At 40.0% G+C, this 27,305-nt stretch overlaps 5 protein-coding genes and 1 long non-coding RNA gene across 8 annotated transcripts; 5 read left to right on the top strand and 1 right to left on the bottom strand.

The window, feature by feature from the left end:
• The first annotated feature begins 3,142 nt into the window (after positions 1-3,142).
• On the top strand, positions 3,143-7,150 carry LOC118277917 (trypsin, alkaline C-like). The gene is made up of 4 exons (XM_035596935.2): positions 3,143-3,329; positions 5,155-5,338; positions 6,040-6,295; positions 6,797-7,150. The coding sequence occupies exons 1-4, from the start codon at positions 3,290-3,292 to the stop codon at positions 7,100-7,102; spliced, it is 786 nt and encodes a 261-aa protein (XP_035452828.2). The 5' UTR covers positions 3,143-3,289; the 3' UTR covers positions 7,103-7,150.
• Positions 7,151-7,698: 548 nt separating this feature from the next.
• Positions 7,699-12,878, top strand: LOC118278126 (trypsin, alkaline C-like). Of its 3 annotated transcripts, none has more exons than XM_035597206.2 (4): positions 7,699-7,865; positions 8,504-8,690; positions 9,338-9,593; positions 9,922-10,277. In XM_035597206.2, the coding sequence occupies exons 1-4, from the start codon at positions 7,826-7,828 to the stop codon at positions 10,225-10,227; spliced, it is 789 nt and encodes a 262-aa protein (XP_035453099.2). In that variant the 5' UTR covers positions 7,699-7,825; the 3' UTR covers positions 10,228-10,277. The 3 variants fall into 3 exon arrangements, with proteins under 3 accessions (XP_035453099.2, XP_050556198.1, XP_035453098.2); XM_050700241.1 differs by lacking the exons at positions 8,504-8,690; positions 9,338-9,593; positions 9,922-10,277 and adding exons at positions 11,583-11,769; positions 11,923-12,178; positions 12,528-12,878 and having other exon boundaries at positions 7,711-7,865; XM_035597205.2 differs by lacking the exons at positions 7,699-7,865; positions 8,504-8,690; positions 9,338-9,593; positions 9,922-10,277 and adding exons at positions 11,025-11,191; positions 11,583-11,769; positions 11,923-12,178; positions 12,528-12,878.
• On the bottom strand, positions 10,052-17,879 carry LOC126911690 (uncharacterized). The gene is made up of 2 exons (XR_007706196.1): positions 17,742-17,879; positions 10,052-10,163 (listed from the first exon to the last, which is right to left on the bottom strand). It is a non-coding gene; the product is annotated as an uncharacterized LOC126911690 (long non-coding RNA).
• Positions 15,450-17,947, top strand: LOC126911686 (trypsin, alkaline C-like). The gene is made up of 4 exons (XM_050700242.1): positions 15,450-15,611; positions 16,083-16,269; positions 16,808-17,063; positions 17,500-17,947. The coding sequence occupies exons 1-4, from the start codon at positions 15,572-15,574 to the stop codon at positions 17,803-17,805; spliced, it is 789 nt and encodes a 262-aa protein (XP_050556199.1). The 5' UTR covers positions 15,450-15,571; the 3' UTR covers positions 17,806-17,947.
• Positions 17,948-18,643: 696 nt separating this feature from the next.
• LOC126911687 (trypsin, alkaline C-like) lies at positions 18,644-20,988 on the top strand. Its single transcript, XM_050700243.1, has 4 exons — positions 18,644-18,799; positions 19,297-19,480; positions 19,963-20,218; positions 20,594-20,988. The coding sequence occupies exons 1-4, from the start codon at positions 18,760-18,762 to the stop codon at positions 20,897-20,899; spliced, it is 786 nt and encodes a 261-aa protein (XP_050556200.1). The 5' UTR covers positions 18,644-18,759; the 3' UTR covers positions 20,900-20,988.
• A 2,624-nt stretch (positions 20,989-23,612) lies between these two features.
• On the top strand, positions 23,613-26,691 carry LOC126911688 (trypsin CFT-1-like). The gene is made up of 4 exons (XM_050700244.1): positions 23,613-23,757; positions 24,927-25,092; positions 25,488-25,743; positions 26,292-26,691. The coding sequence occupies exons 1-4, from the start codon at positions 23,721-23,723 to the stop codon at positions 26,610-26,612; spliced, it is 780 nt and encodes a 259-aa protein (XP_050556201.1). The 5' UTR covers positions 23,613-23,720; the 3' UTR covers positions 26,613-26,691.
• The last annotated feature ends 614 nt before the right edge of the window (positions 26,692-27,305 follow it).

The raw sequence follows: 27,305 nt of genomic DNA, 5'->3' as shown, positions 1-27,305 counted from the left end.
TAAACACACATAAATGATAAATGATATTTATATTCGCAAATAAGTTACAATGTAACTCTTTTACACGTCAATATCTTAAATAGCTAGATGAGGCCGAACATAACTGAGACACGCCTTTTTCGAAGTAAGTTAAAAATACACAACTCGACTGACAAAAAATAATCTTCAAACCTTTTCATTTTTAACATACCGATACCACATAAAAATCCAAGATACTCATACCCAACAAAATATCAACTTCAAACACATGCATAACTAGGCAAAAATACCAGGAGATTATAACTAATTGCCGCGATATTTCCGTCTGACCGTCAATAAGACATTACGACTGAGCCCCTCTATTTACGAACTAACTAATGGGACAGGTAACACATAGCTCCTGCTTACCATGCATCATTGAGGAATGTGTTTGAAGATATTGCTGGACATTCCTACCATTTCTACCAGGTTATAAGGTCGTGGGTAGAAATATGTGAGGAAGGAATGGCAACATTTATGTTTTTTTTTTGCGGTGGCAATACTAAGTGTAGTTTCTGTTAGGTTATTTGAATTTCGATTTTACTTTGATTAGTACTTGTATTGATTTTAACGACTTCTTTCTCAGAAGTGAAATGACTTGAAAGAAGAAGACAGAAGACGTTTGCCAAACCTCCGCACTTGGATAGAAATCGCATTATAAAAGTTCGTCATAGCACAAAATACATAGTTAAAATAAAAAACGCATCTATCCAACTAATATTACGGATTTGATATTTTATTTTTTTCCGTGGACGTGTCAGGGCGTTCACTGACAAATGCCAGAGCAATGTTCGATTGTTTTGCATTATAATAATATAACTAGTAAACAGTGGATAAACGTAAATAAACCTCTACTTGACTCGTCCTATTACATTACACACATTGACTAAAAAAATAAATAAATACTTAACAAATAATTTGTTGTGACCAGCGACCATAAATCGGCCAGTACATAGGTACATCTAATTATAAAGTCGAGCGTACACTGAATCAGTGGGCACAAATAGATGCGCGTACGCATCCGACTCACGCGCCAATTTTAGTGTCCCTTACTCGTAACCGATTGACGATACGTTTATAAACTGAATGTACTTGGTTAAATATGGTGAAGAATGTGGAATGTAAGATCACCTGTGAAGCTGCGGACAATGTAACCGGGGTTCCGGCTCAATGAAGGGGAAGGAACTGGGCGGTTTTAAGTTAGTAAGACAACAGACTTACCCAAGGCGGGAGAAGTCATTGGATGATTTTGCCCCTTCAAAAACCATCACCTGTGTATTATGAACTTGCTGAACTGAATCTATATGTTTTCTTAACTGCCAAATGAGGGTCATGTCTTCAATGAGTATAAATGAAACAAACAAAAGTCACTGACATAAGTCAGCGTATTAACAAGCTAAAGAGACACTCATATCGCGAAGAACCGAAAACAGCCGACGATGGAACAATAAGGTTAGAATTGACACTACATATGGGCAAGCCCTGTGTAGGGTGTCCAACCAAAAGATGGAGAGACGACCTGCTTATGGTTGCAGGGAACCGTTGGATGCAGATCGCTTTCAACTGGCACATCTAGAATTTCTTAGAGGAAGCCTACGTGCAGGACGTAATGCGCTTCGCTTCAAGCTTCCTTATACGATCTGCTAAAGAGTGGAATTCTTTGCCAGAGTCTGTGTTTCCTCAAGTATATAAACTGGGTATCTTCAAAGCCCGAGTGGAAAGGTTGCTTATGGACAGATGCTTCATCATAGGCTGCATCATTACTCACCATCAAGCGAGATAGCGGGCAAACGTCGACCCATCAAATGTATAAAAAGCACTAAGCGTCTTGTGGCTGAGATGATTATTTATTCTTTAACAAGATACAGTTTTGGTTCTATAAAGGCTTTGTCGCTAAAATATTGTTTACTTTAAAAAAAACCACTTAAGGATATAGGTACCTATTAAACATTTAACTAATTCGAGTGATGACGATTCAGTTAAAAAACTGATATCGAATATCGGTAACGATTAGCAATCAGTTTATTATCTATAGGTACGATTACATCTATCTTTCTTTATCGCTTTATAACCCGTATTCCGTCAGTAATTCATTGTTATATTTGATGATACTTAAATGCTTAATGCGATAGAGAGACCTATACCAAATCCGGATTATGGAAATTCGCCAAAAAACTAGAGTTACCGACATAGCTCGCCAAAATCTTCAGGCTGAGTGGCCAGCATCTCTCTAAAAACTGATGGCCGTTGGGCCAGGAAAGTGATTGAGTGTAAACCACGGACTAGAAGACGAAGCATGAGCAGACCTTCCGCTAGGTAGTCGCTAGGTGTCGACAAAATCACCAGAGTCCCGGGGAGCCAGTAGATGCAGGTGGCGATCTGTCTTTCGGTGTGACCAACTAAGGGGGAGGCCTTTGTCCAATATTGGACGTCTTTCGACTGTTGATGATAATGATGAAATGTTTAACATTTTCAGGTTTCAAATGTTACAAAACAATTTTATTTGTTCATTCGAATCAATCAATCTCACGTTTCTATGTCTGTCCATTAGCTGTGCGTAGAACTCTCCAGTAGCACGTCTTGGAACTCAATCTTCAGCTCTTCGCGTTCAGCCACTTTGCCAATCTAATCATCACTCTACTTAGTTGAATGACCCTCGCAACTATGCTTGTCTAGCGTGGTCTCCGCTTTTGAATACCATGTTTTATTGTTCAATAACTCGTCCCATATCAAACCTTTACTGGTGTTCACACACCTGTTTACCTGGTAATATACACGAAACACGACTGTTTTCATAATCTTAACGAGTGTTAAGAAAATATAGCAAATTCTATAAATATATACCTAAGTACTCTAGTCTCCCGGAGCTGCGGACTACCTAGCAGGTTAACTGGCGTTCCGGCTCGACAAGCAGGAGCAAGAACGGGGTTGTTTTTAGCCAACAAGAGCAAAAGTATTCCCCACAAAAAAGTACTCTATACTTAGGCTTGGGTAAAACACAGAAGCTACACCTCATTAGCGAAACGATTAGGCAAAATGGCACTACATATGAATCAACCAATTATAGATAATTGTGACCTGTTAGATAAAAGCAATCGAGGTTTTTACGAAAATCGATTCCGGCATCGGCGCAATGACTTCATATTTCTAATCTATATCGATGAACTCTAATAGTGAACGATGTCACATATATTTCGTATAATTTTGTAAATAAAGATAATTATTGTTGTGTATCGCTATGTGTTTTTGGACGTATACAATAAGTTAAAATATGGCTTTATTTACATTTCTAATCATCGCTTTATTGGCAGGTAAGTTTAGTTCTAAATATTGTCAAATAGTTTTAAAAAAATATTGGGTTTGTAGACATCCATGTTGATTTTATCGATTGTAATATTTTTGTAGTACGACGTCACGTAGATAAATTTATCTACAATAGATAAATAGTTTATGAAAACTAAATGTAACATACCTAGGTTTAGAGTGCCTTTCCACCTGAGACGTGCTATGTAGCTATGCTACGAAGAAGTAATTGATAGCTAAGCTCTAAACTGTGTGACCGTTTCCACTGATACTAAGCGAGGAAGATGCGCAGCTCAAGTATGCAATGTATCGATAGTAGAGAAGTCATCCATTGCACGCAATTTTCCATATAAAAAACATGGCTTGTCCGTTTCTATCAGTGCTAAGCTGTGTGTACCAATCAATCTGATGGTTGAAAACCAAACTGATCCACAGCAACCTAACATAGCACATTTCTGGTGGAAAAGAACCCTTATTTGACCAATTATTAAGTTAACCTTAAACATCTATCCAAACACTATAATTACTAACTTAAGACTTTAATTTATTTAAATTATAACCTCATTTGTATACCTGGATTTTACGTGATATAAATTGACAGCTAACAAAACATTGATAAAATGATAACAGTGTGTTTTTACTAATCGTTATCTAAGTAGTTATGCATATTTGGAACTAATCGATAATTTACAATTTCAATAAAATATCGATACTATACAATAGGATAATTGCAGAAGCAAAAAATATAAAATATAGGCATTATTGGGGGATAAAGTAACCTCACTCACACAACGCAAGCATTGTTTCACGTCGGTTTACTGTGAGGCCGTGGCATCAATCCGGTGGAGTCGACCCATTCGTGCCGAAGCATGGCGCTTCAGCACTTATCTGTATCAGTGATGAAAAGCGTGGTGATTAATGCTCAAACCTTTTCCATGTGAGACTTCTTCTCAGGGCAGCAGTGGCCATTTATAGGCTGTTGATGTTGATGAAATGCTATCACCAACCTCTTATCTGAATTCACATCGTTTCTCACAATCTTTTCATCTTTTCTATGATCATCTTTATATTTTTCTAATAAGAATTTCATAGAAATCTTCGGTTGGGAATAACCAGGGTTATTTTTAATCTGTCTGGTATATCCTTCTTTGATTAAACGAAGATCAATGAAGCGTGGGCTTTATTTATATCCATACTTATCATTTATGATTATGGCTTAGGTGACGCAAATAAAAACTTAACATAATAAATAATATGGGGCAAATTATAAACGTAATGTTTACTGTAATAAAATGATTTCCATGCTATAGCTACGTTTGAAGTTGTATAGTTTGGACACTGAAAAATGATTGGGATTTTCTTGGATTGAAATTGCATTGACTTTGAGATTGGCTTCAATCGTAAACGCCCTGGTTTTTAAAGAGATATAATCCTCTCGTCAGCCTGTCCAAAGTAATTGGAAAGTAAGTTTACAAAAAAAAAACTGTTATCTCTATCTTTATCTATGCAAGTGTAGTGTTCGGCATTAATGGGCCGGCTCGACCGGAGTGATACCACGACCTCACAGAAAACCGATGTGTAACAACGCTTGCGTTGTAATTCGTTGTGAGAGAGGTTACCGGTGGCCCAATTACCCTCCTTCCCAATTTACCCAACCCCCGATTCCCCAACAACCCTTAAACTCCTAACCCCAAAACGTACTTGTAACGCCTTTAGTGTTTCGGGTGTCCATGGGCGGTGGTGATTGCTTACAATCAGGTGACCCGTCTGCGAGATTACCGGCTTAACCTTTAAAAAAAAAATCTCACGACATTTATTACACACAAATTACAGGAGCTGTGGATCCTGGGCGTGTCCGTCGTATAGTGGGAGGTAGTGACACCACTATAGACAAGTATCCCTCACTCGTGCAAATCGAGAGCCGAAACCTATGGAGCGGCATTTGGTCGCAATCCTGCGCCGGTACTATTCTGACTACGAGATATGTACTGTCTGCTGCTCAATGCTTTTTTGGCCCGTAAGTATCATTCTAAATGTTTTTTTTTCTTTTTAATTTTATAAAAGAAGATCCCTTTGTCAATTAATGTTGTAGACTTTTAAAACACATAATGTAACTCTTTTGTTGTTAAGAGCATCCATTCATGCTTACTGATAGCGGATCCGTCCTTCCATCATAAAAATTAATATAATGAACTTTTCATTTTCTGTCACTTGCATAAACGTTGTTAGAAAAAATGTGATTAGGAGATGTTTTTTTATGAAACCGAAATGAAATTTAAACCTAAGAAAACCAAGTGTTAAAATCAGTATATTACTGAAGTTACCATAAAATATCTTGGAAAGAAAAAAGTGCACATGTAAAACTTTTTCCTCACCACTGAACTATATATACCACAGCTACAAATATAATTAAGTCTTTGACTGCCAATAGAAAACTGTTGAAGGGTGTCATATACCGACGTTTTCGAGGCAGGCTACGTGACACCGAGCAGCGTAATACGACGCCACGCATCGTCACATCGTGTGACCTCAATCATTAATATAAGAATTATGTATTTATAGTATTTTATGTTTTAGTATAGTATTATTGTATTGATAATGGGCCTTCGTTGCCTGATATAAATTAATAAATAAAAAATCAAAAAAAACTTCCACTAACGTCGGTCACCAGTGACCACCATGGCGTTCAATGTGTTAAAAGTATACAATTCATTTCAGATGGTACTCCCCAAAAAACCGTCGCATCAGAGCAGGGTCTTCATATCGCAATACGTCTGGCGTTATCTACCTCATAGAAAAAGAGATCAACCACCCGCAATACGACCTCTACAATACTTCGTCCGATATATCGGTGCTCCGACTCGAGACCCGGATAGAGTACACTCCTGTTATCCAGCCTGGTACACTCCTTGCTGCTGATTTCGCCTTTCCCGCTGATATACCTGTTACCGTTGTTGGATGGGGTCATACTGCAGTAAGTAATATTGGTCTATGGGTACCATTGTATTGTTTTTATGAGATAAGCCGGTAAACGAGCTGACGGATCACCTGATGGTAAGCAATCAGCGCCACTCATAAATACCCGTAACAGAGGCGTTCCAAGTGCGTTGTCCACCTTTTGGAAGGGGAGGGGTAGTTAGAAATTTGAAGATTGTTTGGGAGTAGGGAGATTGGGGAAGGGGGTAATTGGGTCATCGCTAACCTCACTCGTACGACGAAATACAATGCAATCGTTGTTTCACGTCGGCTTTCTGTGAGGCCGAGGTATCACAGCGGTCGGGCTGGCCCATTCATGCCGATGCATGGCTCTCCCACTCTAAAGACTGTATCATTGCTTGCCACAAGGTGATATAGTGAACTAACACTCACCAAAAATTTTAAAAATAAAGTCATGAATAGCTTCGATCTATCATTTAAGGTTTAAATATCTATTACTAATTTAATAATCAATAATTAAAATTAACTTGTTTTCCAGTACTACGGAGTGCATGCAAATGTTCTTCAAGAAACCACGGTGACCACGGTGGACCGAGATTTTTGTGCTAAACGCTACAGATCTATAAATACCCGTCGTAACGTTACCAAGAGCATGCTTTGCGCTGGGGTCTTAGGGGTCACTGGCAGAGACACCTGTACTGGGGACTATGGGGGTCCACTCTATTACGGGCATATAGTTATTGGTATAGCCAGTTGGGGTCACCAATGTGGTCATGCTGACTTTCCTGGGGTCTACGCGTCTGTTGCTTCCTATACTAGGTGGATTGCTTCTGTTGTTGTATAAGTTAATTCAGATTTTTGTGTTTAATAAATCTTTGTATATTCGATGCAATTTTGGTCTTTAATTTTACCTATAATCTTTTTGATACATTGTTTTAAATTTTATGACATATTTTATGGGTAAATTATACCGAAATTTACCCACTTATTTATTTAATTTATAAATATTTATTACTGTATTTTCCTTTGGAAAAATATCAATATAATGCAGCGTGATAACGGCGTGCTTTCATAATTTATGACCGATAAGTAAACTTAGTCACTAAATTATTACCTACTTGCATTTTGCTAACGTAATTCTGATAATCTCCCCATAGTTAGGTGTAACTTTAGGAAAATTTTGGGTTGCCTAAATAATTAAGAAGACACAATTTTAGTGCCTTTGCCATCTCAACGAGTACATTTGCAGAGCCTGTGTTATTAGCAAAAATCCTGTCAATAAGTGAAGACCTCAATATTTTACCTATCCCCATAATTTAGTTAAAAGACGCTTTTAATGCCCTACTATTAAGAACGTAGATTTACGCAAGCCACGATGCATTTTTTATTATGTGTGATATACCGGCCGAGTCAAGAGATTAATCTTTATAAACTAATTGTAAATGGAGTATGGGTGGTACCGCAGATAACTTAATCTAAATCACTTTTACAAGGGATTTGACAGGTTTATATAAATAGGGGCAAGGATTAGTCTTGCAGTAGTTTCCAGTAGCATTCAAACACGAACATGGCAGTGCTGACTCTCCTGACCATCGCCCTCTTTGCAGGTAATTATAATAATTTTATTAGTCTATTGATTTAGCTCTTGAGGTTGTCGACATGTTGGATGTAGATTCAGCAATCATTGTGTCGATAGTCGTATCTGCCAATGGCCTCATAGCCAAAAGCCTCGACCAACACCTGAGTAGGCTAACGTTAGACGGTTGGATCAAGAGCCTGATGCAGAAGGCAGTACTTCTGGACAAAGTGCGTATTGTCTGGAAATTCCTCTCTTTTGAACCCTGACCGCTACTGCTTTTTATATTTTTAAATGTTTTTTTTTTCTAATTAAATATTTAAAAATGTAATCAACAAGTATCTTAAATAAATAAATAAGAAAAGTCTATTAACAGTTCTATTCATTCTGCAATATGAAATTTTCATACATTTTCCAGACTGTATAAATTTTTGCTTACGGTAGAGGTGCTAGTGTAGCTATGAGTTACTTAGTTGATTTTTTTACAATCATTTATTTAACTCGTAATGTATGTACATATTATGTGTGTGAAATAGATTCTTGTAATTAAATTTTGAAGAAAATACCTTTAGCTGATTTTGTATACACGTTTAGATTGCACGAGCATAAATGTTAAACTACAAAAATACTGTTTTAAAAATTGCTTTTACTTATTTATTTTTTTTCCAGGCGCGGCCTACTCCGCCCCTCAGGCTTCTCGTATCGTGGGGGGAACCGAGACTACTATCGCCAACTTTCCCTCTATCGTTGCGGTAGAATTCTTCGGAGTCTGGACTGGTGTCTGGTCCCAGTCTTGTGCCGCCAACATTCTGACTGCTCGTTACGTCTTGTCTGCTGCACACTGTTTCGATGGCATGTAAGTATGGGCAACAAGTCAAACTCAAAGTCAAAATTATTTATTTCAAATAGACCAGGAAGGCACTTTTATACACATAATAAAAATGTCTGTCTGTCGATCAGTCTCTAGTGAAGCTATGTGCTCGTTTCACTTTGGAACGATAGATTCCTACAATAGATTTCTATGGAGAAGAACGAGCAAGAAACTCCATAGATTACTCTTTTTCGATCAGATTCACAATACAATTCTTGGTTACATTCTTTGGATTGCTTCAACTATGTGAGAACAATATAAAACTAATATTCAGTCAAAGTGATAGAAAAAGAAAATAACCTTGAGGAAGTATTTATTTGATCATCATCATCTGATAGTAATGAGAGGTGATCCTCGGCCCATCAGATCCTCATCATCTAGAAACATCGTATCAAGAACTTCAAGTCAATAATCGATTACCAAGAACATTCTCAGCTTTTTTTGCAATACCTAGTTGTGCCGTCGCCATTGCGGTATTTTTAGCGAAATTATTAGTTAATATCAGTATTAATTTTATATTTAAAGCACAATTTTATACAATTTAAAACTTTGGTGCCACAGTGCCATTGAACGTAAAAAGATAAGGTGTAATTTATCTAAAAGCTCATATCACATTTCTTTATAATTTTTAGCTTCTATCAACCAGAGAACCGTCGTATCAGGGCTGGATCTTCCTACCGTAACACTGGTGGTATCCTGTCTTACGTCGAGGTTGAGTTCAACCACCCCACCTACGGTCTGAACGGTTACGATGGTGACATCTCCGTCATTCGCCTGCGTACTCCCTTGGAATACAGCCCCGTGGTCCAACAGGCTACCATTGTCTCGCAAGGATTCAAGATCCCTGACAACTTGCCTGTCAAGCATGCTGGATGGGGTGCCATTTCGGTAAATTGAGTTTTCAATCTTATTATTACAGTTGACTCAGGAACCACTTGGTTCAGGTCATCCCGTTGCTATGTGTTATAAACCAATGATGAGCTAATCCTATTAAAGTTTTGGAGCAATATTGAAACTATTCCGATAACCAGATCAAAGTATTAATTAATATGGTTTCTTCTGTATGTTATATTTAGCCTGTTATTTTATTTTGTTGGTCAAAGGTAAATTGCCTGAGTACTTCATTCTAAATTGTGTGTTTATTAAATGGTGCTGATAATGCCAAAAACATGTGTTGTGAAGTTTTTATTAACTTTACTTTTATTTCTGTGTCTAGCAAGGAGGACCTATGTCTCCCGTGCTCCTGGAGACCACAATCTTCACCATCAACAACGAGCTGTGTGCTGCTCGCTACCAGACCTTGGACCCACCTTCCGTTGTTACTGAGAACATGATCTGCGCCGGTATTCTTGACGTCGGTGGCAAGGACGCCTGCCAGGGTGACTCTGGTGGTCCTCTCTACTACGGTGACATAGTGGTCGGTGTCGTGTCTTGGGGTCATGGCTGCGCTAACGCGACCTTCCCCGGAGTCAGCACTGCTGTGAGCTCCTACACCGACTGGATTGCGGCTTCTGTCCACTAAATCTCTCTCGTCTATTTTACTTAATAAATTACCTAAGTGTTTGAAACATTTTCAGGGTTATTTTTTATTTCCCCTAGTTATCAGAGTGTATTTATTTATCTGCATATTATGTGAAATGATCCGACTGCATTACACTGAAATTATCAGTCTATACAGATACAGTTTATTACACAAAGCAAAATTATGAAAATCAAGGAATGGAAAGAAGCGAAAGATGTTATAGTTTTTAGAGCAGTCTCCTAATGCGAATGGTGTCTGTCTGTTAGCTCTCAGTTGTCGACACTTCAATTTTTACGAGTTTTACAAGACGCTTGCTTATCCCTTCTACAGACCAGATACCTGTGCAATTATCTGATGGAAGTGTATACCAAGCGCATTATGCGTGATGCTAATGTGACCTGCTCCACAAACCACACTCTTGTTGTTATAAAAATAGAGCTCTGATTACATTCTCCTTGTAGATCACACACAGTGAAGCCTAACTAACTGACTACACATCCAAACATACACAACTGACAAAGACTAAAAGTAGGTTTATGAGAACTATGCAACCAGGCAGGTTCAAACGTGAGACATTAAGAGGGTGATTTTAGGGCTAATTAGCAAACATTCTCGTCCATTTTAGTCACTAATCTAATTTTACAACCCGTTTTAGTGTCACAAGTTCTGTATGTAACAGTAACCCAGTAACACTTTACCCGGCCCTAAAATTCGATTAGTAGTGGCTTATTTGTGTTCCTACATTCGAGCAATGATGGCGGTTGGTCGAAAGAGCAAAGACTATAGTATTTCTAATCTTGAACACAGTTTAGGTGGCACGGTAGATAAGGATAATCTAAATCACTTTTATTAGGGTTCTGACAGGTTTTAATATAAATATGGGCAAGGATTAGCCTTACAGTAGTCTTCGATTCAAACACAAACATGGCAGTACTGGCTCTTCTGACCATCGCCCTCTTTGCAGGTAATTATAAAAATATGTTATTTGCCCTCGCTAGAGGCGCTGGTGTAGCTTTAAGTCACTGAGTGGACTTTGAATCTGTCAATTGCGTGATCAAGTGTAAGGTTTCTAGAAAATATTAATGTTATTTAAAAAGTCCAATGTGCGATGACTCCGTCCGTGTGAAAAATTTTGGAATAAATTTCAATTCCTAGCAGAGACAAAATTTACTGGGTCATTGGTTAACATTCTTTAAATTTACACTCTGAACATTAGTGGAAACTACTCTATTTTATCAAAATAATACCAAAACCATTCAATTCAAAATTAAGGCAATGGGGCATCTTGTATATGTGATCAATGATCATTTTTGAAGTTCATAGTCGGAAAGGTTACTTATTTTCATTATTTCCAGGCGCGGCCTACTCCGCCCCACAGGCTTCCCGCATCGTGGGGGGAACTGAGACGTCCATTGACAAGTTCCCTTCCATCGTTGCGGTAGAATTCCTCGGAGTCTGGACTGGTGTCTGGTCCCAGTCTTGTGCCGCCAACATTTTGACTACTCGTTACGTTTTGTCTGCTGCACACTGTTTCGAGGGCGTGTAAGTAATACATAGTAAATCAACATTATTTTATCCTTGACCAGATACCATGGTTTATTAGCAAAATGTATAGTATGCTTTTTTTGTCTAATTACAGTTTTATTCAAATTTAAACCTTAATGGAACGTAACCACATACGATTTTAATTTGCAGCTTCTACGACCCAAGCTACCGTCGTGTCAGGGCTGGATCTTCCTACCGTAACACCGGTGGTATCCTGTCTTACGTCGAGGTTGAGTTCAACCACCCCACCTACGGTTTGAACGGTTATGATGGTGACATCTCCGTCATTCGTCTGCGCACTCCCTTGGAATACAGTCCCGTGGTCCAACAGGCCGCGATTGTCCCTCAAGGATTCAAGATCCCTGACAACCTGCCCGTTGTCCACGCTGGATGGGGTGCAATCTCGGTAAGCTGGGTTCTTCCATTTTTCCTTTTCAAGTTAATTATTACAAATGACTGACTGCTCAAAAAACTGCCTTATAGCTTCGTCAAACGAGCCGAAAGAATTATTAGAGTTTATAGGATTAATTTACTAATCCATAATCATAAAGATTGTTTAATTCAAAACTACTACGTATAGATTGCATGACCATTTTGTTAGGTATATTTTAACATATCTTGATACCTTATCGGCCTAAGGTATTTCTGACTAAATTTTGTCCTTTATTGCATAGGATCTTCAATGCCACTGGCAAAACCCATCTGGGATATATTGACATGATGTTACTCTATTTCTGTTTCATTTTTCTTTCTAGCAAGGAGGACCTTTGTCTCCCGTGCTCTTGGAGACCACAATCTTCACCATCAACAACGAGCTCTGCGCATCTCGCTACCTGACTCTGCCCAGACCCCTGGTTGTTACTGAGAACATGATCTGCGCTGGTATTCCTGACGTCGGTGGCAAGGACGCCTGCCAGGGTGACTCTGGTGGTCCTCTCTACTACACCAACATCCTCGTCGGTGTCGTGTCTTGGGGCCATGGCTGCGCTAACGAGACCTTCCCCGGAGTCAGCACTGCTGTCAGCTCCTACACCGACTGGATCGCCGCTTCTGTCAACTAAATCTATGACGTCTCTTTTACTCAATAAATGAAGTGTTTGAAAGTTTTTAAATGCATTTTCTTGATTTTTGTCGCCTACGTGAGAGTGTATTGATTTAGTATTTCCATAAAATTTTCCAACTGCATAAAATTTCCAATTTCCGTAAGATGGAGTTGAGTAGAGGAGTTTCATTTGATGCAAAAATTGTTGTAACCAGCAAAGAACTACTCACTATATATTGTTGTATTGACTTGAACTTCCTCTAGTAATTTTAAGAGTACTGGATGACAAACAGTTTTATCGCGCCATTATAGTAAAGTTCAGCTTAGAGTAGTATTAGAAAGTAGTCGTTGAAAAGAATCGCAAAGAATTCATAGAAGTTATTTTTGAACCTAAGGTCCTAAGGCCTTTTGTTTAGGGGAAAAATTCATCCAATGACTTATCCCACCTCGGGTGATGTGAGAGGTAGTGTCAGACTCTTACAAACTAAAAACCACCCCGTTCCTACACTTGCTTTTCCAGCTGGAGCTCCAGTTACCTGCTAGGCAGTCACAGACCTCAAGTGTTTAAAAGGCACAGACATAACAATACCTACTGGTACATTATGACAAACTAGTTCAGGAAAGGATTAAGAATTAATTAAAATTACAGCCTTGTAGCTGGCCTATCTAGAAGTCATTGGGGACGGCCTATGTTCAGTAGTGGACGTCGTATGGCTGATATGATGATGACGTAAATGACATTGAAAATAGAGAAACAATTACGAATGTAACCAGAACCATAACAAAATTGCCTAATAGGTCAACGTTTGGCTGCTCGATAAATTTTACGTAGTACTTAACCTTTTGAACGCCAATGGCATGAATAGATGTCATGCGGGAGGCCCTGTGCGCCACCGACATCTACAGATGCCAAGAAACAGATCACAGAGAAAAACAAAATAAACACATTCGATAACATTTTGGAATCCCTAATATTTTCAGGGTTATTTCGTTGAATTTTTATTTTTATTTTAATTTTTATTTTCGTTGCTTGGCGTGGAGGGCATTTATGCTCTGGCGGTCTAAAGGTTAAAAATAATCATTGTATGGATGGTGCAGTGACTGAGGACATGTTGCTGCGCGACAGAACAATTATTTGTATGGACACAGATGGACGTTTGTATCTAAGTGTGGTTGACACAGGAAATGCATCTGTAAAAAAATTATGACCAAATAATTTCTCGAGTATATTTATGGGATAGAGCGACAAGTAAGTAGACGGATTACCTGATAAGTAAATAATTGGTACCAACCATGTACACTAGCAACACCAAAAGGGTTACTAGATATTTGCTAGCCTTTTGGGGATTTTGAAGATTAGGGATGTGGGCTTTGGACCTCCGCTCCGATAACTCCATTTTTTTATCGCAAGTAGTTTATGCAAAACATTTTTGTGGCCCCGATTTGCCTGGGAAGGATAAAGGGAACAGTTAGACTCTTACTACTTTCACTGATACTAAGCTATGTAGCGGTGCGAGTAAGATGCGCTATGAAGATGCACCGCCGCAAATGTAGCTGCACGAGGAAGATGCGTAGCTCGAGTATGCGTTGTATCGATAGTAGGGAAACCATTCATCACACATATCCATAGTACGCATCTTTCTACATAAAAACATACCATAGTTGAACCCGTTTCCACCAGTCCTAAGCTAAATGTATCGACTTTTGACGCTGACTGTACCAATGAATATGATTGGTGAAAGTCAAACGCATCCACGACAACGTAGCATAGCACATCTTTGGTGGAAAAGCACCCTAAAACCTCTATCATAGATATTTGACCCGTAACATATGAGACACAATAAAAAATACATTGTGGCTCACGGCCCCGCGTTTTGGTACACCACGGCTTTAAAGTGCTTTCCAAGACAAGACGAATATACCACCGAATTCTGTGATATTGGAAATTACCAGTGATTTAAATTGGATAAACCATTATTGCTATTTACCTGACACGGGAATCTACCTGAATATGATGTTAAACAGTCACCAACCGTTCAGGTACAGTTCAGAGCAGAAGGATCACTTGATGGTAAGCAATCGCCGCCGCCCATGGACACCCGAAACACCAGAGTGAGATCGTTACTGGCCTTCTGGGTGTTAGGAATTTAAGGTTATTTATGAATTGGGGATTGGGAAGGTTGGGAAGAGAGGTAATTCTTTTTTTTATGGAACCGATCCGGCGTAACACCTGATGGTAAGCAATCGCCGCCGCCCGTGCGTTGCCGGCCTTTTGGGGGTTAGAAATTTAAGGGTTGTTGGGGAATCGGGGATTGGGAAGATTAGGAAGGGGGAATTGGGCCTCTGGTTACCTCACTCACACAACGAAACACAACGCAAGCGTTGTTTCACGTCGGTTTTCTGTGAGGCCGTGGTTTTACTCAGGTCGAGCCGGCCCGTTCGTGCCGAAGCATTGATGGCTCTCTCACACTTAAAAATAGAAACTAGTAGTATTGAAGCTCCAAAGGTTTCGTTAACACTGATTGCTTAAATATGTAAGGAAATCTAATTAGAACAATAAATTTATCTCTGGGGAAATTTGTAATTACAATCTGACGCTGTTACAGTGTATTTTATCATTATTATTTATTATATTCCATAGTTTAGTGAATGAAGTAGATTAGTTAATCTTAATCACATTTGTGGGGAATTCTGAGGGGTCTAATATAAAAATACGTTAGGATTTGGTTTGGGACAGTCTACGATTCAAACACGAACATGGCAGTGCTGGCTCTATTGACTATCGCCCTCTTTGCAGGTAATTATATCAATATTTAAACACTTTAAGTATTTTCTTTTTATTGTATTGATTTGTTTATTTTATTGAACATTACTACTACATCATATTTAGAAGTAAAAATAAATCATCAAAAAATTCCTCCGCATCGACGTCAATGGGAATAATGCCCAGAAGGCTGGCAGCATTGCCACGTTGTATGGCAATGCTTATCCTCTGACCGAAGAACAGACCAGTCATTAAAGTAATTGTTCATAATGTTTTCGCCCTTAATGCAAATTGACATCTCTAGTCATTGATTCCAAGTCATGTTAATCTCTCAGACGCAACTTAAGAGCAAGCTATTTTAGTCTTTGACTGCCAATAGAAAATTGTTGAAGGCAAATCCTCCGCTAACGTTGGTTACCGGTGACCACCACGGCGTTCAATGTGTTAAAGAAGGTTAAAACATAGAGGATTTTTTTATTCAGGCCCTTTATATTTTATTTCCAGGTGCGGCCTTCTCCGCCCCCCAGTCTTCCCGCATCGTGGGTGGAACTGAGACCTCTATAGACAAGTTCCCCTCAATCGTCGCAGTGGAGAACTACGGCGTCCTCACTGGAGTCTGGTCTCAGTCTTGCGCTGCCAATATTTTGACCACGAGATACGTTCTGTCTGCTGCACACTGTTTCCGTGGCGTGTGAGTATCATTTCCCAGATTTTTGATGTTTCACCAATAGGGTAGATGACTCATTTTCATTTTAATGTCCGTCTTGAAATATTGAACATGTATTTTTATTTCTTTTTACGGAAAGAAGTACCTTTGAAGAGATAACGATTTGGAATATCTCGTGACTTCACTTCTAGGTACATTTTATGCGTACAAATTTGCTTTGCGTTCAAACAAACAAACAAACTCTTCAGCTTTATAATATTATAGATTGTTATCTATATGACAAAATAAAAAAAACGTGTCTAATATTTTTTTATTACTCATTTGATGGACTAAAGAAACTTCTATTTTGCATACCTCCGTCATCATCCCTATTGATATTCCTAAACAATTTGTTTCAGTATTAGCTCTCAAGTTCTACTAAATTACTAGACCTTGTAAACTATTTAACAGCTAACTTATCTTCACTTTTTTGCGTTTGTCTTTGTTATAAGTTTGAAATCTAGAAGCAATAATCAAACTAAAAGAACGTTGATGTCAAACCAGACTTCTTTTTAATTTTCAGATTCTACAGCCCAAACTACCGTCGCATCAGGGCTGGTTCTTCCTACCGTAACTACGGTGGTGTTGTGGTGAACGTGGAGGTTGAGTTCAACCACCCCAGCTACGGTTTGAACGGAGCTGATGGTGACATCTCAGTCATTCGTTTGAGCACTCCCTTGGAATACAGCCCCGTGGTCCAACAGGCCGCGATTGTCCCTCAAGGATTCAAGATCCCCGACAACTTGCCTGTTGTTCACGCTGGATGGGGCAGGATTGAAGTAAGTCTAGTTTTTCTTATTTTTTACGTCTATTGTCGAATTCTAACCAATTAGGGAGCTTGACCATTTTCTTCAATGATAAAAGCCGGTAACAGAGTATACGTATCACCTGATGGTAAGCAATCGCTGCCAACTTTGGACACTTGAAACATCAGAGGCGTCATAAGTGCGTTGACGGGCTTTTAGGGGTTAAGGGTTGTTGGAGTATTGAGTATTAGGAAGATTGGACCTCCGGTAACCTCATTCGCAAAACGGAACACAATGAAAGCATTGTTTCACGTCGGTTTTAGCTGGTCCATTCGTGCCAAAGCGTGGCTTTCAGACCGTTTTATATTTAGACCACATTGAGGCCGTTTTATAATTTTCAATACAAAATATAAACGTATCCTTCCTTGCAACCGGTGGATGATATATACAACGTATATTTCTGTTTTAGTCCGGCGGTGCTGTGTCTCCCGTGCTCTTGGAGACCACAATCTTCACCATCAACAACGAGCTGTGTGCTGCCCGCTACCAGACCTTGGACCCACCTTCCGTTGTTACTGAGAACATGATCTGCGCCGGTATCCTCGACGTCGGTGGCAAGGACGCCTGCCAGGGTGACTCTGGTGGTCCTCTCTACTACACCAACATCCTCGTCGGTGTCGTGTCTTGGGGCCATGGCTGCGCTAACGAGACCTTCCCCGGAGTCAGCACTGCTGTCAGCTCCTACACCGACTGGATCGCGGCTTCTGTCAGCTAAATAAAATCAAATGCTCCTATGTGCTTTCATTTTATTTATTTGTATCTAATGTATTGATATTGTAAAATTGTGTGTTTAATGTGTTGTACATAAATAAATGTAAGGTTTTACTCAATGAAACTCTTTTAATGACTGAAACTTTTTCATGGTATTCATTTTGGTTTCCCACACCCTGTCGTTAGTCGTAGGTATCTTTACAAAATTAAGTGCAATTTGTTAAATAATGATTTGTAAAGTTATCACTTGAATAGTAGTTATCAGAGACATGGTTATTAAGTAATACCGTACTCTTGAGCGCCCATTGCTTGCGTATTGCGCGGATTTTGAATGAACTAAATGGTATTGAATTTGGTTGTATATTTAGTAGTCTGAATGCTATTTTTTTACCAGCTACGATTGGGGTTATATAGTTTTGACAGTGACGTTACGCCTTTTATTCCCCAAGTGTGTAAGTAGGCAGAGGAGCACATTACGGCACGTAATGCTGCTATACAATGTACACCCACTTTTCACCATTTGTGTTATAAGTCCTATGTAATAGGGGGTGAGTCTATTGCCATACACTGGGCACACTTCTAGACTCCGTGCAATAATTGAGAAATTTCAAAAAAACCGACCGAAATAGGCCCAGTAATTCTTTACCTGACCCGGGAATCAAACCTGAGACCTCTTGGCCGGCAGTCACCGGTCAACGTGGCAGTTCAAATAATCTCTAAGTAAATTATGTTAAGCGTTTTCACATAGCAACAATAAAAGTGCATAGAGACCCACACATTAAAGTGTTATATAACAAAACTTCCAGAATTTAGATAAACGAAAATAAATTTATCTTTAATCAGTCGTTTTACAGTGTCTTATAGACTATGGATTTGAATAATCTTTATATTTTTACAATTGAGTTATCATGTTATAAAATTGTGTGCGGAAAGTTATGTTGTCACAGTATTCTTCGACATGGCAACGCTAACCGCTCTGGCTCTCCTCCTATTTGCAGGTAATTTAAATTATTACGACTTTTTAAAACTGCAGTAGTTTATAAGTTCATCATCATATTAGCTTCAAGATGTTCTTTGCCGAACATAGACACCATCCATCCATCAAGTTCAATTCAGCCCAAAAAATAGAACTATAAACCACACCAAAAATAAATAGGTGGACTATTACGTCCATCTATTTAATTTTAAATGATGAAATGATAGGTGATATGGATGAAAGAGTCATATTACTACACTGACTAAATACTATTACTCCTCTGGTGTTACGGGTATCCATGAGTGGCGCTCATCTCTCCATTAGGGGATCCATATGCTTGTTTGCCTCCAATGCCATAAAAAACTTCAAGTACTTTTGGGTTTAAAGAGATAATGAAAAAGCTAGGGAAAAGAATAGAGCAGAAATAGCAGCACAAGGAGTTTTAGTGTTTTTTTATCAAAAGCTTACTTCTCCATGTCATCAACTTTATTCTTATTTGTGAACTGGTTTAATTTTCAGGCATTGCCTGTGGGACACCGGCCTCACGTATCTCGGGAGGCACAGAGGCATCTGTCGAGGATTTCCCTTCCATCGTCCAAGTGGAGTTCCTGGGCACAGCTTCAGGCATCTGGTCGCAATCCTGTGGAGGACACATCCTGACTGCTCGCTATATACTGTCCGCTGCCCACTGCTTCCATGGAATGTGAGTCATCTTTAAGAATACGTTAACACCAAAAATAATACCAGAATGGATCTAATATCACCAAAATGTTATGTATTTTTTTTTATTAATCAAACGTAAGTACTCTTGTAGTCGTGTGATTGGCTAGTCTATAATATAAAAATAAGTCGGGTTTTCGTTCCTGACGCTATAACTCCAGAAAGCACGAACCGATTTCCACGGCTAGGCTCTAGGAGGTTTATAGCAAAGAAAATTCTGGAAAAATTCAAGAGAAAAGCACAAACAGGAAAAGTCATTGGTGGCGAAACGGAGTTCGCCGGGTTTGCTAGTTTAGTTTAAGACTTTGACTGCCAATAGAAAACTGTTACTTAAAGATAAATCCTCTGCTAACGTCAGTCACCGGTGACCACCACGTTGTTCAATGTATTAAAATATTGGCTAGTTTACTACTCTTCTTTAGTTAGTCGTTGTTGATAACATTTTCACTTAAAATTTACTTGCAGCTTCTACGACCCCAAAAACCGTCGGATCAGGGCTGGCTCCTCAGACCGCAACACCGGCGGTATCGTTGCCTACGTCGATGTGGAGATCAACCACCCAACCTACGGTGCCAGTGACATGGACGGTGACATCTCCGTGGTCCGGCTCCTGACCTCTTTGGTGTACAGTCCCGTTGTACAACAGGGTCCCATCATCATTGATGGATTTGTCCTTCCTTACCGCCTGCCTGTTACCCTTGCTGGTTGGGGCGCTACTGAGGTAAAGTTTGGTTTATTATTTCGCAGTTTCATTTTGGTTTTTTTAAGGGGTAAATTCATCGAGTTAGAGTTAATGTCAGACTCTTACTAACTAAATTTCACCCGTTTCTACTTCTGCTTTTCGAGCCGGAGCCCCGGTAATCCGCAGCTCCGGATTAATCATCAGTCCTACTGGGCCCCATTTGTGGCGTATTATGATTTAGTTTGCCTGTTGGCCCCAAGATGTATACCAGTGTTAGGTACGTTGCATTTCTAAAAGAGCTCTCTATGAGATAAATGATTTATTATTAAAATTATAATTTACCCTATTCTTTATTTACCAGATTAGGATCGTCACCTGTCTGAAAGTCCTTTAATCTTAATTTTCTGCTTACAGGTCGGAGGCTTAGCTTCACCCAAACTTATGGCGGCTAGCGTAGAAATCCTGGAGACAGAAGCCTGTCAAGACGTTTATGGAGCTCTGTCCATTCCTCGGGAGGTCACTGACAACATGATCTGTTCCAGACTTACAGAGGATAATGCTGGAGACGCCTGTCCTGGTGACTTCGGAGGTCCTTTGTACTATGATGACATCCTCGTCGGTGTCCTGTCCTGGGCTGAAGGTTGTGGCTCCAACTCCTTACCCGCTGTCAGCACTCGTGTAGCCTCTTATACTAACTGGATTATTGAGGCCGCTGTCTAAGGAATTTCTGATCAAGGAATATGTTCAGCTGAACATATTTTTGCATGTTTTATTTATACACGATTAAAGTTATTTTGTATAAAAATGTAGTATTGTGTTATTGAAGTATTTAGTTGATTGTTATATCATTAACTGATATTCTGATGCCTTCATTAGTGGTAGCTTAATAAATGCTCCATTTTATGCTTCCTATACCATTTTTTTTAAACGTTGTTCCACACTAGGTTTTTTTCCTGTCTCGTGGGTGCGTTGACAAACATCCAAGTTCACATACATCAGTGACATCCACAATCGAAACAACAATTCATGGATCACTTAAGACTTGCTCCATGCGGGAATCGAACTCAATGATCAGTCAGTCAATTAAAAAATGTACCTAACTGCCTCGTTGGTGGAGTTAACGCAAGCGCGACTGCCGAATAAGAGGATTAGGATTCAGTTCTCTAGGATTGGGATTCAGTTCTTTTGCACAGTAAAAATACCTTTAAAGTAGAGAGCTACATTTATTTTGTAAATATGCGAACAGCGACATCTAGTAGAAATAAGTCGAACAGATTAGAAGCTGATAAAACTGCTTGGTTTAACAATACTAATTCACACACTTTGACCAAGATGGCGCTAATAAAAAGTTTTGTTTTCACTAAATTAAAAAGTTTAATAAAAACAAACAACAAACAACTTTGATGATTATGAAACTATCTGACATGATGAAACAAACAATAAAATTGTGATGATTATGAAACTATCTGAGAGAATTAGTAATTAATAAGAACTAGCTAGTCCAAGATAAGAACTAAAGTATAAATTAAATTTGACTTTCAATAGAATCAAGAGTAGTTTGTAAATAGGCACTTATGATTAATTTTATTTATTCCGAAAACCAACAGCGTTACATAAAATTTACAATAGGTTATGTGAATTACAGAGATTAAGGTTAATAATAGAATTAAGGTGAATCTACTTATAGAATAATCTAAATATAGTTTAAACGTTCCTAAATAATAATTAGATCCTCCCTAAGAGGACTTAGGGAGGATCCAATTATTATTTAGGCGTTAGTAGAACGACATAGGGAGGACCCTATGTCGTTCTCTAGGCTTAGTAGACAATTACCTATGTAGAAATAATTAGGTAGGAATATTATACATACTTAAATAGCAAGCTGTTTAGATTTATCAGCAGTTTTCAATCATTTAAACCTTTATTGTTTTACAACCCACACAGCGGCGGTAAAACCAAACAATTTTTATTGATATATTGTTTGCAATAAACACTATTAACAATAAAATACGATAAAATAATCAAGTACGATACGGTAGCTAAATAACGTGTTGATATCGTAATGTTTTGTTGTACCTAATCTATATAGGTAAAAAACCTAGATATGAACTATACCTAATATAGGGAAGTACTATAGCTTCCTATATACAGGTAAAGGATCAATCTATATGGCCACTGCTGACCAAAGGTCTCTTCTCACATAGAGAAGGTTTGAGCATTAATCACCGCGCTGGCTCAATGCGGGTTAGTGATTTCAGGTATAATTAGAAATTATAAGCCCAGGTTTCTACACGCCTCACTCTAAATAATTTTAGAAAGTACATAAAACTTGAAAAAAGTCACATTGGTAATTGTCGTTGGAAAGTTTCAAACTTACACCATCGTGCATGAGACGCGTCTTAAGTCTCCTGGCTTTTTGCTAAGGGGTGAAAATCGTCCTATGACTTCTTCTCCCGCCTTGCCAGACTCTCACTAACTAAAAACCACCCCGTTCCTTCCTGCTTTTCGACCCGGAGCCTTGATATAGCCGCTAGGTAGTCTATAATTCCGGATCAGGCATCAGCCCTACTGGGCCCCATCTGTGGAAGTCTGATGGCTCTTTGAGGAGCGTGCGTACGTGGGTCTGGTTCTGGTCGGGCGTCGAGCTACCCTTGCTCGCCGTCCGCAGACCCGCACTTACGGTGGCCAAACCTCCAGGCTACCTCAACATTTTAAACGTTAATATTTAACGTAAAATGTTAAAAACCTCTCATTTCGCGTGCACACCATCAATATCTTGGCTTGTTATTGCGGATATTGGTTACGGATTATTTTATCAGTGCAAGCGTCCAGAGCATGATTATCATCAACTGAGAGGCAGTTTATTAGTGTTATCGAAACTCGACTTGGCTTTTAGAATTCCGTAGAGTTACAAGAAAATGGATAAACTTATGTTTCCGCCTTTTGTTGCTGATTTTCTTAACTTGATTTTCTTATTTAAATCATTATATACATGGTATATGCTTGTATTGATTGATAGAGAACTTTTCTATTTATACAATAGCCAGTAAACGAGCAGACGGATCCCCTGATGGTAAGCAATCGCCGCCGCCCATGGACACCCGAAACACCAAAGATTTTACAAATGCGTTGCTGGCCTTTTTGAAGTCAGGAATTTAAGGGTTCTTGGGGATTCGGGGGTTGGGAAGGGGGGTAATTGTGCCTCTGGTAACCTCACTCGCACAACGAAATACAACGCAAGCGATGATCGGTTTTTCTGTGAGGCCGTGGTATTCGGACGAGCCGGCCCATTGGTGCCGAAGCATGGCTCTCCCACACTTTAAGATTCAGTCATGAGATTTACAACGTTTCTTTTTGTAAATAATTCAACAAACGGACCCTATAACACTATTTAAACTTAAAAACATATCATTGTGAATTCGCGAATAATAAATCATTGGGTATAATATAATAATTATAGTATTGATTAACTAACTCTATGATAAGTACATAATATAAGGTGAATTACCGAACGATTACAATACATTCGCGGTAAGGCAAGATGGCGGTGTTGGCTTTGGCTGTTCTTTTCATTGCAGGTAAATTAGTTTGTAAAGATTTTAACTAAAACCTAGACTAACCTACATATATTGGGCTCGCTGTCATCGCAGCGGTAAGTCCCCTCTTTGAGGAGTGGCTAGAGAGGCGCCACGGCGTCCTCACGTACCGCCTGACGCAGGTGCTTACCGGACATGGGAGTTTCGGCAGGTTCCTGTTCCTTATCGGGCGGGAGGAAACGCCCAGGTGTCATCACTGTGAGGACCGCCCGGAGGATACGGTAGAACATACGGTGGCGGTGTGCCCTGCGTGGGCTGAGCACCGCCAAGTCCTCAGGGATGTGGTCGGCGACGGCGACCTCTCGCGTCCGCGTCGGAGTGAGAGGGACTGGGATGCCGTGTCCTCCTTCTGCGAAGCAGTCATGCTAGCTAAGGAGGAGGCGGGGCGCGTGAGAGAACAAACCTCCTCACGCCCCAGCCGTCGCGAGAGACACTCTGGGCGACGGGGATCGCGCGACGATCTCCGGCCACCGTAAGTGTGGGCCTGCGGACGGCGAGCAAGGGTAGCTCACCGCCCGAACAGAACCAGACCCGTGCGTGCGGCGCGTCGCGTTCCACGCGCGCCTCAAAGAGCCATCAGACCACCACAGATGGGGCCCAGTAAGGCTGATGCCTGATCCGGAGCTGCGGACTACCTAGCGGGTTTACCGGGGCTCCGGCTCGAAAAGCAGGAGAAGGAACTGGGTGGTTTTTAGTCAGTAAGAGTCTGACACTCCCTCTCGCCTCGCCCAAGGCGGGAGAAGCCATTGGATGATTTTCCCCCTCAAAAAAAAAAACCTACATATATCCTTTTTTAGTCATTAACAGATGAAGCTGTGAAAAGTATTAGGGGTACTTTTCCACCAGAGTGCTATGTAGCTATGCTACGAAGATGTAATAGCTAAGCTGCGAAACTATATGACCGTTTCCGCTGTTACTAAGCTATGTAGCTGTACGAGGAAGATGCACAGCTCGAGTATACGATGTATCAATAGTAGGGAAGCTATACATAACATATATTCATAGCACGCATCTTCCATTATGTGTACCAATGAATATATCAACGCATCCACAGCAACATAGCATAGCACAAAGTTTACAACAATTTAAAAAAAAATTTGTAAATTTGTAAAACCTACATAGTGCCTTACTCTGAAAATTATCGTTTCTAGGTCTCGCCTGCTCATCTGCAGAGGAGGGGAAATTAACCTCGATTGAGGAGTACCCCAGCCTGGTGCAGGTGGAGAACCGCGCAGGCCTGCTGTGGCTGCAGTTCTGTGCTGGTAGCGTGCTGACTTCCTACCACATTCTCTCAACGGCAAGATGCTTCTCTGGACCGTAAGTAATTCTTCTTTAGTTTAATCGTTCTTTAGTATCTAGTTTATATAGTATCTAGTTTTATGGAGGCTGAGTCACCCTCGTCCGTAGGAGAGCACCTTTAAAAATGAACCCCTACACGTGGCCTTTGGGTGGTGCTAACCGGTGACACTTTGGTTGTAGGCTTCGGCCGACTTCTTCTTCGGTGAATTTAATTCAAGAGACAGAATGACTTAAGCTTAAAGGCACAAAAGAGACTGCACAACTGCAAAAGAGTTTGCATAACTGGGAGAAGCCCAGTCGCCAAACACCACGGTAGTATACCAAATTATAAAAACTTCAACAATGAGGACATCCAATCAACCAAACTTCTCAATAACCAAAATAAAATCCCATCTCCTTTTTCTCTTTTCCAGCAACTACACAGACCGCAACCGCCGCATCAGAGCTGGTACCTCCTACCGTGGATCCGAGGGTATTATCCGTGAAGTCTCCAGAGCCTACCTGCATCCAACCTTCGGTCTGTTGGCCAACGATGGAGATATCTCCGTGGTCCGCCTAGAAACCCCAATGACCTTGGGTAGCACTATCGCCCAGGCTCCCATTCTGGGTGAGGGCATCTACCTGCCTTATGGTCTGCAGCTGCAGCTTGTCGGCTGGGGTACTACTAGTGTAAGTGTTGTTTTTATATTTCGTTTTGTTATACACATGTTGTGAAACTATGATGTGAACAGACATAAGTCTCATACGCCTACGTTAATGTAGTTTACTTAGGATCAGAACAGGTTTGAAATTGCGGCTGAAAATTTTGATAGCTGTACTGTTTTTAGGTATATAGGGTCTCAGGAGGTTGACAATTAATCTCTTGAATACACACACAATAAGTCCTTTAACTCACGGTTCTTGGCACACATACAGTACAGATAAAACGTGACATGACAGAGAGAGGTGGTATCAGCGGTCCTGATAGCATCTCAATGTACTTAATATAATTTTGCTGATTTAGCATAATAATGCGTTGCCACTAGTGTCTTTGAAGTTGCACTGCAAAATAAACGGATATTTATAGATAGACAACCTCTTAGCAAAAAAAAAAGAAAACACATAACGGCAATATCTTTACAGAATTAATCAAGACAAAGTAAAAGAGATTAGATCGACAGTAGATAGACACATTAATGACCAAAACGCATTCTAAAGCCTCATTCCTTTTACTCCAGGAGGGCGGAAACCGAGGCGACAGCAACCTCTACGAGCTGGACATCTACACAGTCTCCAACGACGACTGTTTAGAAACATACTTGGGGCGCGACGACGTAGTCAACAACACCATCACTGAGAACATGATCTGCACCGGACTCCTCAGCACCAAGGGTCGGGATCTTGACACTAGGGATGAGGGAGCCCCTCTCTTCTTCAGCGGAGTGACAGTTGGTATCGTCTCCTTCGGTGTCTCCAACGGAGAGGACAGTGTCCCTCTCGTCAGCACCGCCATTTCTTCGTACACCAACTGGATTGTTGAGACCGCGACTTTATTATAAAGATGTAACGTGATGAAGCGAGTTTAAATTAAGATGTTAATTTTTAGTGCTTTTAAATAAAGGATTTTGTTAAATTGTTGTGTATTCATTTTCCTTTAGATCTACTATTAAAATGTTATGTTAATGTCTATAAAATAAAAAGAAATAGAGCAGTAATGATCGACATGATTATAAGTGAATAGTAGGTAAGAAATCAGATTTTTTTCTGGGATAGGGATAAACGAGCAGTCAGATCGTCTCCTAATAAGGGTTTAGTGCCGCCCATGGCCGCTACAAATGTTTTATTCAGGCTACCACAGATGGGGCCCAGTAGGGCTGATGTCCAATCCGGAGCTCTGGACAACCTAACGGGTTACCAGTACCGGTGGTTTTTAATCACTAACACTCACTGTCGCCTCGCCCAAGGTGGGAGAAGTCGCTGAATTATTTTCAATCCTCAAAAAAAGCGTAACGTACCCATACAATACGATACGCAGTAACCTATATATGTATACATTTACCCGTTCTTTCGCCATAATAATATTATAGAGTTACAGGTATGTAACTAGCTGCCATAACTTATTTAACAGGCGTAGCCGATACAAAAATAATATGATTGAGACTGCACAGTTCTTGTGGTGGCTGGGCAACCGGCCACCGCGCAATTTGTAGCGGGTTCAATTCATGCACGGAGCGACTCATTATGTTGTCCAC

This window comes from Spodoptera frugiperda, chromosome 18 (genome assembly GCF_023101765.2).
Source record: "Spodoptera frugiperda isolate SF20-4 chromosome 18, AGI-APGP_CSIRO_Sfru_2.0, whole genome shotgun sequence".
Classification (NCBI taxonomy): Eukaryota; Metazoa; Arthropoda; class Insecta; order Lepidoptera; family Noctuidae; genus Spodoptera; species Spodoptera frugiperda.
This window is presented reverse-complemented; position numbering and strand designations above follow the sequence as displayed.

Excerpts from the sequence above, each read along its gene's own strand:
- LOC126911686 (XM_050700242.1), top strand. The coding sequence starts at position 15,572 with ATGGCAGTGCTGGCTCTATTGACTATCGCCCTCTTTGCAG. Across the intron at positions 15,612-16,082 it reads GACTATCGCCCTCTTTGCAG|GTGCGGCCTTCTCCGCCCCC; the intron begins GTAATTATATCA and ends TTTTATTTCCAG. Across the intron at positions 17,064-17,499 it reads CTGGATGGGGCAGGATTGAA|TCCGGCGGTGCTGTGTCTCC; the intron begins GTAAGTCTAGTT and ends TTTCTGTTTTAG.
- LOC126911688 (XM_050700244.1), top strand. The coding sequence starts at position 23,721 with ATGGCGGTGTTGGCTTTGGCTGTTCTTTTCATTGCAG. Across the intron at positions 23,758-24,926 it reads GGCTGTTCTTTTCATTGCAG|GTCTCGCCTGCTCATCTGCA; the intron begins GTAAATTAGTTT and ends TATCGTTTCTAG. Across the intron at positions 25,744-26,291 it reads TCGGCTGGGGTACTACTAGT|GAGGGCGGAAACCGAGGCGA; the intron begins GTAAGTGTTGTT and ends CTTTTACTCCAG.
- LOC118277917 (XM_035596935.2), top strand. The coding sequence starts at position 3,290 with ATGGCTTTATTTACATTTCTAATCATCGCTTTATTGGCAG. Across the intron at positions 3,330-5,154 it reads AATCATCGCTTTATTGGCAG|GAGCTGTGGATCCTGGGCGT; the intron begins GTAAGTTTAGTT and ends CACAAATTACAG. Across the intron at positions 5,339-6,039 it reads GCTCAATGCTTTTTTGGCCC|ATGGTACTCCCCAAAAAACC; the intron begins GTAAGTATCATT and ends AATTCATTTCAG.
- LOC118278126 (XM_050700241.1), top strand. The coding sequence starts at position 7,826 with ATGGCAGTGCTGACTCTCCTGACCATCGCCCTCTTTGCAG. Across the intron at positions 7,866-11,582 it reads GACCATCGCCCTCTTTGCAG|GCGCGGCCTACTCCGCCCCA; the intron begins GTAATTATAATA and ends CATTATTTCCAG. Across the intron at positions 12,179-12,527 it reads CTGGATGGGGTGCAATCTCG|CAAGGAGGACCTTTGTCTCC; the intron begins GTAAGCTGGGTT and ends TTTTCTTTCTAG.
- LOC126911687 (XM_050700243.1), top strand. The coding sequence starts at position 18,760 with ATGGCAACGCTAACCGCTCTGGCTCTCCTCCTATTTGCAG. Across the intron at positions 19,481-19,962 it reads GCCCACTGCTTCCATGGAAT|CTTCTACGACCCCAAAAACC; the intron begins GTGAGTCATCTT and ends ATTTACTTGCAG. Across the intron at positions 20,219-20,593 it reads CTGGTTGGGGCGCTACTGAG|GTCGGAGGCTTAGCTTCACC; the intron begins GTAAAGTTTGGT and ends TTCTGCTTACAG.